Here is a 12,556-nt window from a genome sequence, read left to right on the forward strand (position 1 = left end):
GGAAACCCTGTCTTTCATAAAGCATTGGAAAAGCTCCATTTACTATTTCTGAAATATCATATTACTTGAAAATTTCAGCCAGGACTAAGAGTGTAAGCAAATGGTACCAGCTTTAAAGGAAACAAATTTGTGCAGAACAATATAGGTGTGTTAGCCAGAGATGTATTTTAAAAAAAGAAGCCTCACCTTGCTGCAGTAAGAAGATAATATTGAAACAATCAGCTGAGGTCACTCTATTTAAGGCAAAAGCTATCTTTGAAATGACTCACAATTCTGACATATTAGGTCAAATGGAACTCAATTTATACATGCCAAGAAAATTCCTGGCCTTCCTTTGACAGAGGCATATTTTTTTGACTGAGTGCAGTAAAAGGTTTACGGTAACTGAATCTGGAAATACTACTTTTTTGTTTTCCATTTTGTTGCAATCAGTGTTACTAGAATATTTTACTAGCTATCATAAATCTTTCAAAACATTAACTATGGTCACAACATTTTACAGAGCACGTGTTGTACACCTGCAGACTTTTGACAAGGGATGAGAGAAGATATTACCTGAAGAATCAGATAACTTAAGACAAGGGATAATACAAGGATTCAGGTGCTTATTGTCCAATATCCAGAATGGTCTATCTTCAATGAAGACTTAGAAAAAAAACTACCAGCAGGAACTGCAATTAATATTCACTATAGGATAATACTACTAAAGCAACAGCTTTGAAATAGTAGAATAGAAGATTTTTTTGTCTGTAAATTATTTTCAAATTCCTGATGTTCTCTAAGGATAAATTTACTTGGAGCTTTACAACTTACAGTGATATGACAGCATACCTAGATTTTAGATTTTCTTAAAAGCCACACCATAGGCACTAGAAATGCAGACAATGTAATAGGCTGAATGGAGAGGAAGAACATGCTGGGTTCCCTTCCTGATTCTCTCACTTGCTAATTCATTGGTCTTGTGCGGGTCATTCAGCCTGCCAGTATTTCCCACTGTAGCAATTATGCTCCTTCCCACGCCTTTTGAAAACCATTTTGAGATGATACTGCTGTGAGAACACCACTATGCATCCCTGAGCATTTCCAGGGCATCAGAAGCTCTCAAGCACCCTGCTAGAACCTATCCATCAATCTAAACCTACAGCTTTGATGCAAATAGTGAGCTGCATGGAAGCTACAAACAAAATTTTACAGCTAGTTACGTAAACAATCACAATTTCCACTAAACACAACTGAATGTTTGTGCTAAGACTTGCTGAGTCATTTTGCTGGCACAAGGAAAGGCCGGAAAAGGAGGCAGAGGGATGCTAAACCAAGGCAGTGAGCAGCCTCCAAGCAGGGCAGTCCCAGAAAGGACACAGCCTCCCTTAGAAACAGTCATGCCCTCAGTTCCTGCAGATTAACGAGGCTCCAAACTGATGCCAACACAAGACGAGCATCACTTTACAATCTGCCCGTGCCTGTAACATTTCACACTAAGAACTCTCTATTATAGTGCTTCCACAGAAGACATTAGCTAGCAGCAAACAACAAATGTAATCCAAAAGAAGTATGTCTCACAGACTCAAAATCCTAATTGCTGCAGTGGAAACGCAGACAAAGGAAGGGAAATTCAAATATGCATACACTTGCTTAAATAAATAGTTTTCCTATATTTATTTCTTAGCCTAATCCTTGAAGGGAGTGAGAAATTACCTGTTGATTTCCATCTGCTGTTACTAAGGTTTGGGCAATAATCCACTAACAAGTTGCCCTATGAATCATTGCTCCTTTCAGTTACTTAAACATAATAATACCAGAAGATGCACGCACAAGAGGCGTACAGCATGTACTAGCCCCCAGTTCACATTTCGTGCTGATTCTTTTAGTACAGACTTAATTTTCTGAAAGTTGACAACTAAACTATTCTTAGATTTTTCAGAAATTCACTGAGACATCTACACTCACAATTTTACCCGTCTACAGCACGAGAACAATAAAAACACTCCAAATCACCACAAATTTAAAAGATAGGCCTCTCTGACTAAACTAAGAAAACCTGTTTGGAGGACAGAAATGCCACGATCCCAAAGAACAGTTGTCTACTGGAGGAAAGGAATATTGGACAATTAGAGGTTTAAATCAATTTTTTCATTAGCTAAAATAAATTTCATTTGTATATAAACATCTTCATATTCTTGCAGCCCCAGACATGCCCTCTGTTTTAATCATAGTATGTATTGTACAGTAAAGCAAGGTCTGAAACCTCTCTTTAAGCGACAGAAGAGCTGTGACAACCAGTGGTGGAGCAACAGGATGTCAATTCTGTGCAGGAAGAGAAGATGGAGCAGAGCAGAACCGCACAGGGGGAAAAAAAATAAAAAATAAAGGAGTGCTGCAGCCAGCCAACCAAAGGAAGCTCAAGAACACTTGGGTCTGGTCAATTTTGAGCCTAAAACAATTGCCTTCTGGGTCTCCACCCAGAAGGAATTTGACAGAGGCTGTGACAACTGACAATTATGAAATCAGAATAGCTTAGCTGAAATCATTTGACCTGAGCTGACTGATACCACATGAGAGTCTAGCTTTTTGTTTTAAAGAAATGTTAAATTAGTCAAGGAAGGCATTCATTTGAGTTACTCTGGATTTACAGTGTGAAGTAAGAAAGTAGCCCCACAACTCCCCTGGCTACAGCAGAGCTTTCCAAACACTTCTAGCAATAGTATAATACTTAATATAACGCTGAAAAGCATAAAATAAAGATATTCTACTTTCTAAACTTCAAATCAAATAAAATTCCAGAACTAATTCTTCTATTTCTGCCTACTTTTCACAACTATCAAATATGAAGTGTTAATACATTTTGTGCTTGATCACCAAGATAGCCAGAACTTTTTTTCCTGATTAAGAATGTAAAAATCTGACAAACATTCCAAAACCTGTCTTCTATCATTATGAAAAAAAAAAAAGTCTTATATTTGTCCACCTTAAATGCTTTTGTGCAGGAATATTTGGCAGATTGGCACCATGTATTTTGTTTCAAAATCAAGAATGAAGTTATTATATATTTCTAGGGAGCTTTGACACATGTTTTTGATTTTGAGTAAACATTTTTTTCTGGTTTACAGAGTTCTTGGTTAATGTTACCTTTAAACCATTAAATCTTCATATAAATCACTCTGTTATTTTAAGAGACAATGAAAAAGTACTCCTTGAAGAGTGCATAAGCTCTGTACTTTGAGTAGAACAAGACCAGAAGCACAGAGAAATGTATTCTTTGCCACCTAAATACATGAAAAAGTCTATATAACAGAATACTGGCACTTAGTCCACCTGGCTTAAGTGGGTACTTAAGTGGGAAGAGCTATGATCCAACATGACAACCCTTTCCAATAATGAGGTCTGTCCTGTAAATGTTCCTTTCTCATGACTTCCATTTGTGGATTGTGTAATGTGCTACAAAGATCACCTTGACAGCCTCACATACACGTACAGTTATGTTAACATTTCATAGAGAATTGCCTTATTCCTCTCTTGATGGTAGACAAAAGTCTGTATTGTGGTGTATTCTTCTGGGGTTTTTTTGGAGGAAGGAGGGTCAAGCTCTGGATAGTTGGGAATTGTAGAGTTGACACTGCATTAGCATTTCTCATCTGCTTGCTTTGACAAATTCTGTAATTTACAGCATGTTAAACATAGCTGGAATGTGCTGTCTCCTTTCGCCTATAAACAAGTTGCATGAAGATCTATAGTAAGATCAAACTGCTCTTCTTTACCTTTCAACGAACTTTTACTCATGATCTAATCTAAGACTAGAAATCACCATTTGGGTTTTCCTAGGGAAATAAAAAATAAAAGATGCCAAAATGAAACCACCATCCACCTACATGTACTTTCAACAATTTTGCATATAAACCTGCAATCCTAAAAATATTGACCTAACACATCCATGCCAGTAAGACAATTTAAAAATTATCTTCAAGAGGAATGCACCAAGTTCTCCCTAGTTTTCTGAACACTCTTCCTTAGATCTGCTCACAGATGATGGTGGATAAGAGCTTCAGAAATACATTATATTTTTAAGAGTGAGCATGGACCCAAAGTACTGTAAATGTGCATGGAAGAAATGATACACTGAATTTATGGAAAGGCGCTATATTAACCTGGAAACCTAATGATTACATTCATATAATAACTGATGGAACAACAGGAAATTAATTACCTTAGCTTTTGATGCACAATTGTACCTATATGGAAAGAACTACACATATGGACTATGTTTCAATTCCTGAAGAAAATTCTAAACAACAATATGCACAGTGGGAAAGTCCACAACAGCCATTCCACAAAATGCCAAATTAGAAAGCCAGGGTCTCTACTTCATTTTGCTTATTACTATATTAAGACTGCAAGCTCTTAACTTCCTGTGCACTTATGATTCATGCACTGCCTAATTTTCAAGTTTCATCCAAGCTTCTTCATTATAGAAATGTGAATGACTGATACTTGAGTCAGTTCAATCTTATCTCATTTACAATTCCATAAACAAATTCAGAGATAAATAGTCATTCTACTACCTCCAAGGTTCAACCAAAGAGAAAACATTTTTCAAGGAAAATCCTTGAACACATTCACTTCATCTGTGAAATCCAGACAGCAGCCTATCCTGATTTAGACATACTAGAAGCACTTCAGATTTGATCTTCAGCTTACATCAGCACAAGATGCTGAAGACTTCTTGTCACATTGCTTCCTCCTTCAGCTGGAAGGAAATGTTTTTCCATTTACAAGACAAAAACAAATGCCTCTAAGCACCAAACACTCATACAAAATTCACTTAAGACCAAGATACCGATTACTGGAAGAACGCTACGAATTCTTAACCACTAACTGCTGTGAGAAACATTCTATTCTTCATTTAGAAGGATTCTTTATTGATATCTACCCCACAGACACGGTCACGTAGACTTGGGATAATACAGCAGTAAAATAAAAAAGACTAGCAAGAAGTGAGGTAATACAGTTTACATGAGAATTCTCCTCAAACCTTTGCCACTGAAATTGAACAGAAAAAAAAAAAATTCTACCTCTTCTGTACCTAAAAGGGAGCACAAGCATGACAATAGTTAATAGTCCATTACTATTATCCTAATCTTACTGAAACAAGTATTCAGAATTGTATTTTGTAATTGTAAATTGTATTTACCTACAGAACTGCTGAAGACTTCTATTAGCCAAAAGAAACTTTAGGAAAAAAACATGCCGTGACATCCTTCATTTAGTGTCATGGCATGTTTTTACCCAGAACTACAACTGAACAGAGCAATTGCTACCTTTTGCTACCTTTTCCACCCGACCTTTACACTGAAAAACTGTCTTCCCAAAAGGGTGTGAACTAAATTAATGACTGTTGATAGCAAAACTCCGTGCAGCTAGCACTCACTTTAATTAAAAGTGTCAGTAGATGCCTTGCACAACAGTTCACATCCTGTACACTTCTGAAGTTAGATAGTTCATAAACACTGTGTCACTTTACTATATTACATTATATTCTTATGGAAACTTCTTTTAAACATCATAGACATGCCCACCAAAGATAAATCCACTGCATAAAAAAAGAATCATAAACACATTTGTTTAGCTTCATATTCTGAATTAAGAATATGAAAACAATTTGGTATTAAACTGTCAGTGAGATTAAAAAGAAAAAAGTTTTAAAAGTTTGCTCTATGAATGAGATAGAAATATTGTACTTAAACATATTATTTTGCTAGAAGCATACACAAATCTAACAAGGTAGTATTGGCATTTGAGATGTATTTTGCATTTTAGCTAGTTACAGCTATCCGTCACTGATGCTGTTGCCATCTTTTAGCTTCACATCTCTTTTTATGTAACACTTATTTTATGAAGTGGTTTATACACACAGTCTCTTACATTTGTTTACTTACCAACAGTATCACATGGTTCGTCTTTATGTACACAGAAATCCTTCCTAGAATTGGGGGGGAAAAGAAAAATGTTAAGCAAGCCAAGCTGTCAGTCTGGTAACGACTGTGTGACCTATTTACAAATATTTTGTATGGCTCAATGAATAAATACAGAACACCATTATCTCAACAAAGAGCATGGGGAAGCAAAGGCCAGGATTACCCAGAACACAAACTTCAGTTTATTCTCAGAACAGATTTAGGAGTAGTCAGGTGACAAAACATGTACCATATATTGAAATGGTGTTGTGTACCTAATTTCCGGGTTGTTACATTTCAAGATACTTACCCACATAAGTATCTTGAAATGTAACAAGTCTAAAGTTAGTCTTTCTTTCATCTGAAATGAAAATATCTTCAGTGCTTAATATCAGGTCCAAAAGCAGCATTGTAATCCAGCATTTAGATCAGAGATAGAGTCAGAAAGTTTTTGTGCTAAAAAGTCAATAGTTAAAATGACTAATACGAATACATTCTGAAGAAGCATTTCTGCTAGGGCATCCCATTCCAGTAGTGGAAGACTTACAAATTAACTCACTGGGAGAAGCCTATCCTATCTCCAACCCAGATTTTAGTCCAGCCATAGCTCTATAAATAAGACTGCTCAGTTGCATGAAGTGGAATAAATATTTCATCTCTGTGTTAAACAACATCTGCTTGGGATTCATTTTAATTTCACTCCCATTTTACCTGTTCTCAGAGACACATAACAAAGGTATCAAAAGAGCAAAGGAAAAGCTTCTTTTTACTGGATTGTTTATAACTCATGCTAATTTTTTATTTTAAGTAAAAATAGGGCTGCTGAGGTATGAATGAACTGGGGAAGGGGAGAGGGAACCAAGAGGGAATGAAAAACAAAAAAACCCCCACATATAGCATCTAAGCAAAATACAACCTAGTTACTTGAACTTCATTCCGACAGGTGCTCAAATAAAGATGTTCCTGTTCTTTAGCTGTATCGCAGGGTAATGGTCTCTATTTTGAGAGAGGGACCATATGGGCCAGAAAGATTTCACTTCTATACTCTGTCTATGAAGCTACATAGATACACACATAGATTGAAACAGATAAAGATACACGCATATAGAAACACTCATTTTCCAGGAACAAGATGCAGGATTTGTTTGGTGCTTGAGATGAGAGAGTAAACTAGTGATACTTACCATTTTTACAAATATAACTACTCTAAGAGCTTTTTGCTTGTTTGTTTGTTTCCCACAGACTATTCCCACAGAGTGATTTAGACCCAAAAGCAATCTCAAGAGGCTGGCAAATTTCTGACACTTGTTAAAGGACACACAGCCAGAGACATGGGGTTATATAGCTTTTGATTCTCTAGTCACCATTGCCAGATAATTACAGAGTAGAAAAGCAAAACAACAGTACTAGAAACAAATCTTGCGAATAAACTGATAAAGAAACTCTGGGAATCCACTTAGAAGAGCCTTGGAAATTGAGCCAAAGGTGGTGAACAAGAAACTATAATGAGACACAGAAGGAAGTTCTTTTATATTTTCAAGGCTGCAACAAATTGCATTAATGCACTGGGTTGTAACACAATTCTTTGTTTTGTGCTATGTGACACAAGGGACTTATTGTCTTGTTAAGCAACATGACAGAACGATTAGAAATATGGGACTTGTGGTGAAGCAAGAGAACATGTGTAAAGACAATCTAAGGACATAGATTGTCTTCCACGCACACTCATACAACTACCATAAATATTAACTGATGTAACAAGTAAAAAAAAAAAAGAGAGCATACCTTCAAATGTACAAGAATACCATCTGACATTTTAAAACTGCCAATATCCAAGAGGCTTCTGCTTATGTAATAGCTTTGTTCTCATACACTTACTGAGCTGTTTTTGTTTTGTTTTTCCCTCTTGGCTGACTCTGACTATGGTTATGCTATGCATCCAGAGTTTCATTATGGGACTGGGGGAAATGGTACTGCTATGATTTGGCAAGAGGGAAGTACAATAAACCATTCTTAGTTCCTGATTTACATTCAAAGAATGTAATACGTCCTTTAATTTCCAAGAATATGAATGCATTAGTTACGTTTGAGACTAGGCTCCTTAGTAAAGATTTACAGCTCTAGCTAGACCTACCAATGACTCTCACAGAAATCATTCTCTAATTCCCACACGGTAACTTAAATATTCCATCATGTTATAACTACGTTCCTATGTGTGTATATAACATACACACATATACACACACACACACCCCCCCCTCTACAGTTTATATATATATGGAATTGGCATACTGAAGCTACACAAAACAAAGGAGAGGATACCAACTCTTCCAAGTAAGAGGAGGTATAAAATAGAGCAATAAAGCACACTACAAAGCCCTCAGGAAAGCCACTGGGATTATTTGCCTTTGTTTTTTTCCTCCCTTCTCTTAGCAAAATAGGGCAAAGATATTAGCATTACCATTAATGCATATAGAAGCTTTTGTGGCGCACATTAGTAACTGAGTCTGACACTGAAAGCAAGAAACTGGTTGAAGCACACTGAAGTCCCCTTCTAACCAGTATCCAGCACACAACTTCCATTACTCTAAGTGGTTACTTTGCATGCACATGGAAAGGAAAGCAGGTCCTTATTCCAGTGAGAGAAAAGAGGAGCTTTCATGAGATTTAGGACTGATTTCTGAGCTTGAATGAGTTGGCTAACCCTGGAAAATAATTCTAAGCAAGAATGGGTAACCACTAATCCATTGTTTCAGAAAATTATATTTAGTTAGTGCATTTTTAATCGACTACATATAGTATTATGAAGGGCCTTCACAGCAAACAAAGACTATCCAATTTCTAAATATAACATATCTCATGACATTCTCTTTGTTAAAATAAATCCTGATGTGTAGATGGGCTGTACAATAGAAGACATCAAGAACAGCAGAGGAAGACTAAAGAAGAATCCAGACTTATTTTTTATGAATAGTTTGCACCAATTTGTCCTTTTGGATAAATTTAACACTTATTTTAGGCATACTAGTCAAAAGACCTATTTCTTGTCCAAGCCTGCTTATAATTTCCTTCCACACACTAGATTGGAGAAGACAAAACAGAAGAGGACAGATAATAGATTTTACCAGTCTACCAAATCTTCATTCTGGTTTTCACCCTACTTTCAATTTCTAACTTCTCTAATGTTCATAATTTTGAAAAAAGTAGTGTAGGCTTGAAACTGCAGTCTAACTCCTGCTCTTGTCATTGATTCTAGTACTTACAAGTTTTTAAGATATATTTGAGGTGTATTACCCAAGCAACAAGTTTTCTCAAATCATAAGGCTTTTATAAAGAATAGTTGCAATTAATGGCCCCTGTGGCAAATAACATTATCATCACATTGCAAATGCCTTCGTTTGCATTGTGCTAAGTGAATAATGACAACACTGCAGATGTTCTTGTCTCTTCACGTAATAGGACATTCTGAAATTATTCCCACATAACTAAGCACATACATAGCACATACAAACTAAGCACATACATAGCAAGTAATAAATGCACTTAAAAAAAACTAAATTAAAATCAATTTTGGAGTTAATGAACCGCAAGATAAATTACACATTTACTGTTCAGTTGGGAATTTAAACAAATGGACAACGTTACTATCATAGATGCTATTTCAGAAACTGTTTAGTATTTTGAGGGGAAACCTCAAATGCACCAGTATGCACTGGACAGTGTATTTTAGCAAATCAGGAAATACTATATTTAAATATTTTAAATAGTTAACAGATCACTTGGGCTCTGTAAAGTTGAACTGAGATTAAAAAGGATAATTTACATAGGCCTTCTTCTAAAGTTCATGTTTCAGCCAAACGAAAAAATAACAGCTCAGAAGTGTGATAAGCGAACTCATAACTGAATCAAATGTGTAGCTAACATCTCAAAACAGATATAGAAATGTTAGGAAGCCAAGGAAGGTGTTTTTCAGTGGAGTCCAACAGAACCTGGAGTCAGCGTTAGCATTAAACAATGATCTGGAAGAAAATAAGAGAGCACTACTGGTAAAGTTTGAAAATTAAATGAGATCTGGTACAATACTCATAGGAATGAAGACAAATCAATTTTTAAAGATGACTCATCTGAATAACTTTTATTTTAATGTAGCCAAAACTGGACCCCCAAAACTTGATCACATATGGCAACAGCATGACAACAACAATGAAAAGAGGTGAGCAGTTGAAAACAGGCAGTAGGAGTGAACAGTATCCTTGGATAAAATGCAGGAAAATATCAGACGTGGCACCAGTACAGCCGTTCACACACTACTGTGTCTAATTTTGGCACTTATGCTTCAAAAAACAATTTGGAAAATGGGAAAAGGTCTGGAAAGAGCTAAGAGAATGATTACATGTCTGGGAAACAGGCTTAAAAACCTCTCTAAATTAATCTAAGAGAAAGATGAGTTGTGACTTGAGCACTGCCTACAAGTATTTACATTGGGAGGAGCTTTTTAACAGCTCTTTAGCAGCAAAGGGTACACAGAGATCCATGGTTGAAAGCTGAAGTAACAAAAATTAGAAATAAGACACAACTGTCCATTCTGAAAGTAAATAACTGTGGCAATGGTCTACTTCAGAACACAGTTAATCTTCCTTTCTTTTAAATCTTTGTCTCAAGACTGTCTACCTTTCTTATTCACCAGAAAAATAAAATGTAAAATAACTGACTGAATTTAATGTTAGGGACTTGCACTAGATAATCAGAGAATTAAAATTCAGTTTAGGTCCATGTAATGCTACGTAACAGATCTGTATGAGAGAACAGAACATACGTAGCCTGAGCACTAAAGCTTGAAAGAACAAGCTGACAGAAACAGGTGAATTCATGCAGATTTTTATCACATGTATTATTACAAGCATTACCACTTCACAGACTCAAACACCTTGAACTTAGAGAAGAAAGAAACAAAAACAAAACACACAGCATGTGATGACTTAAAATTACTGGGATTTTTAAAATAACACAAGCTAAAAATACATGTCTTAAAATTAATGCGATAAATACAGGAGATTTTGGCTTTTTTAAAAAAGACACCTTTGATTCTAAAGTATGCTCTTTTCACATTTCCATGCTTCCTTCCGCATCTACGATCCTATTAGTAAATCATGAATAGTAAGGACATTTGAGATTCTCATGAACTCCCTTGATGTTTGCTGTCGATGTCAAAAGGAAAACAGCAAACACTGTAAAACTTTGCAAAAAATATCAGGAGTGTTGGCAGTATTGAAACTACAGTGATGAAAAAATACCACTATGAAGACAAAATTAAGAATAATTTCATCTCTCACCGTGCACTTGCAAGAACTAATTTCTCCAGAGCTGAATTTCACTAGAGGTTTAAAGACAGCAGTAGCAGCTTAATAACCCAATACTCTATCCCTTTACATTTCAACAATTTTGGACTGCCAAACACTGCAACCTTTTTGGGTGACCCTGTAACATTAGTTCTTGTGTAGGAGTCATTCACAGTCTTCCACCTCTGACTTTCTTGAGGAGGTATTTTGGGTTCAAACCATTATCATCAGAAAGACAGCAAAAAGCAAAGTCATGAAAATGTTGGGAGGTGCGTTGGAAGGTGATAGCAACACTTAAGAAATTTGTGTCCAGGCTTTGTGGAGAGTTCTGGAGGGTTGGAATGATTGGAAATGAAATAATATTTAGCAAATCTAAGTGTTGTTTATGCTATTGTCTATTTTTATAGAATGAGGCACCTTCTTACAGTGAAAATGGCTCGCAGCACTGTTTCAATTATATATCACCCAGAGCAAAGAGATTTCAGATACTGCAGATCAATATGAATAAACAGCTGATGTACACTGTGAACATGGAATATAACTGTCTATCTGCTGAATATTAGGAGCATCAAAGATCTACTTTCTATCACAAGCACATGTGAAAATGGCAATTCTGAGAAGGAGAATAGAGAACTTGAGGTTTTTTTAAATTATTTTCATATTTACATGTTTTTCTAAAAACCACTGTGACACAGATTGACCTATGCACTGGAAAAGCAGCATGATGCATAATTTTTAAGTAAAGGTAGATTCTGCCTCATTCTCGTATCCTTTTTTTTTTTCATACACTTCAAAGCTTTCATTACCTTGTTTGCAATAGGGGCAATATAGGAACTTAAGTATCATCATAGAGTAACTGTGAATGCCACGGGCCTTTTCCTGCCTTACTTTCAGTTACCTCATTCAGCTCAGACAACCTATGCAGGTAGCAACTAGTAATATCATCTCAGCAGCCACCAAATTGGGGTTTATCTCTGTGTACTTGCACTCTGTGACTTAAAAGGCAAGGAGGATGCTGATGTGCTGTGGTGTATTTTTTCCTCAAAGAAAAGTGCTTCCTGATATGTATATCTCCAAAGTAGTAGCGCTAATTTATAACTGTGAATCAGATAGTACAACAATTTCTGTCTTAATTCTCACAATCTCCTTATACCTAACCTCCCTGGGGATCTTTTCTAAATACACTATTCAAACTTTTTCTTTCTGTCTTCCTGTTACTTTATGGCACCACATTTTAAACATGACATTACTTCATCAGAATAAGCCAAT

At 36.0% G+C, this 12,556-nt stretch overlaps 1 protein-coding gene across 1 annotated transcript in view; it reads right to left on the reverse strand.

The window, feature by feature from the left end:
• ADAMTS19 (ADAM metallopeptidase with thrombospondin type 1 motif 19) overlaps positions 1–12,556 on the reverse strand; it is a 151,869-nt gene that overhangs the window by 95,081 nt on the left and 44,232 nt on the right. Inside the window, exon 7 of the mRNA XM_072859462.1 lies at positions 5,931–5,974. Within this exon, the coding sequence (XP_072715563.1) occupies positions 5,931–5,974 (44 nt within the window). The remainder of the gene's footprint in view (positions 1–5,930; positions 5,975–12,556) is intronic.

This window comes from Ciconia boyciana, chromosome 4 (genome assembly GCF_034638445.1).
Source record: "Ciconia boyciana chromosome 4, ASM3463844v1, whole genome shotgun sequence".
Lineage (NCBI taxonomy): Eukaryota > Metazoa > Chordata > Aves > Ciconiiformes > Ciconiidae > Ciconia > Ciconia boyciana.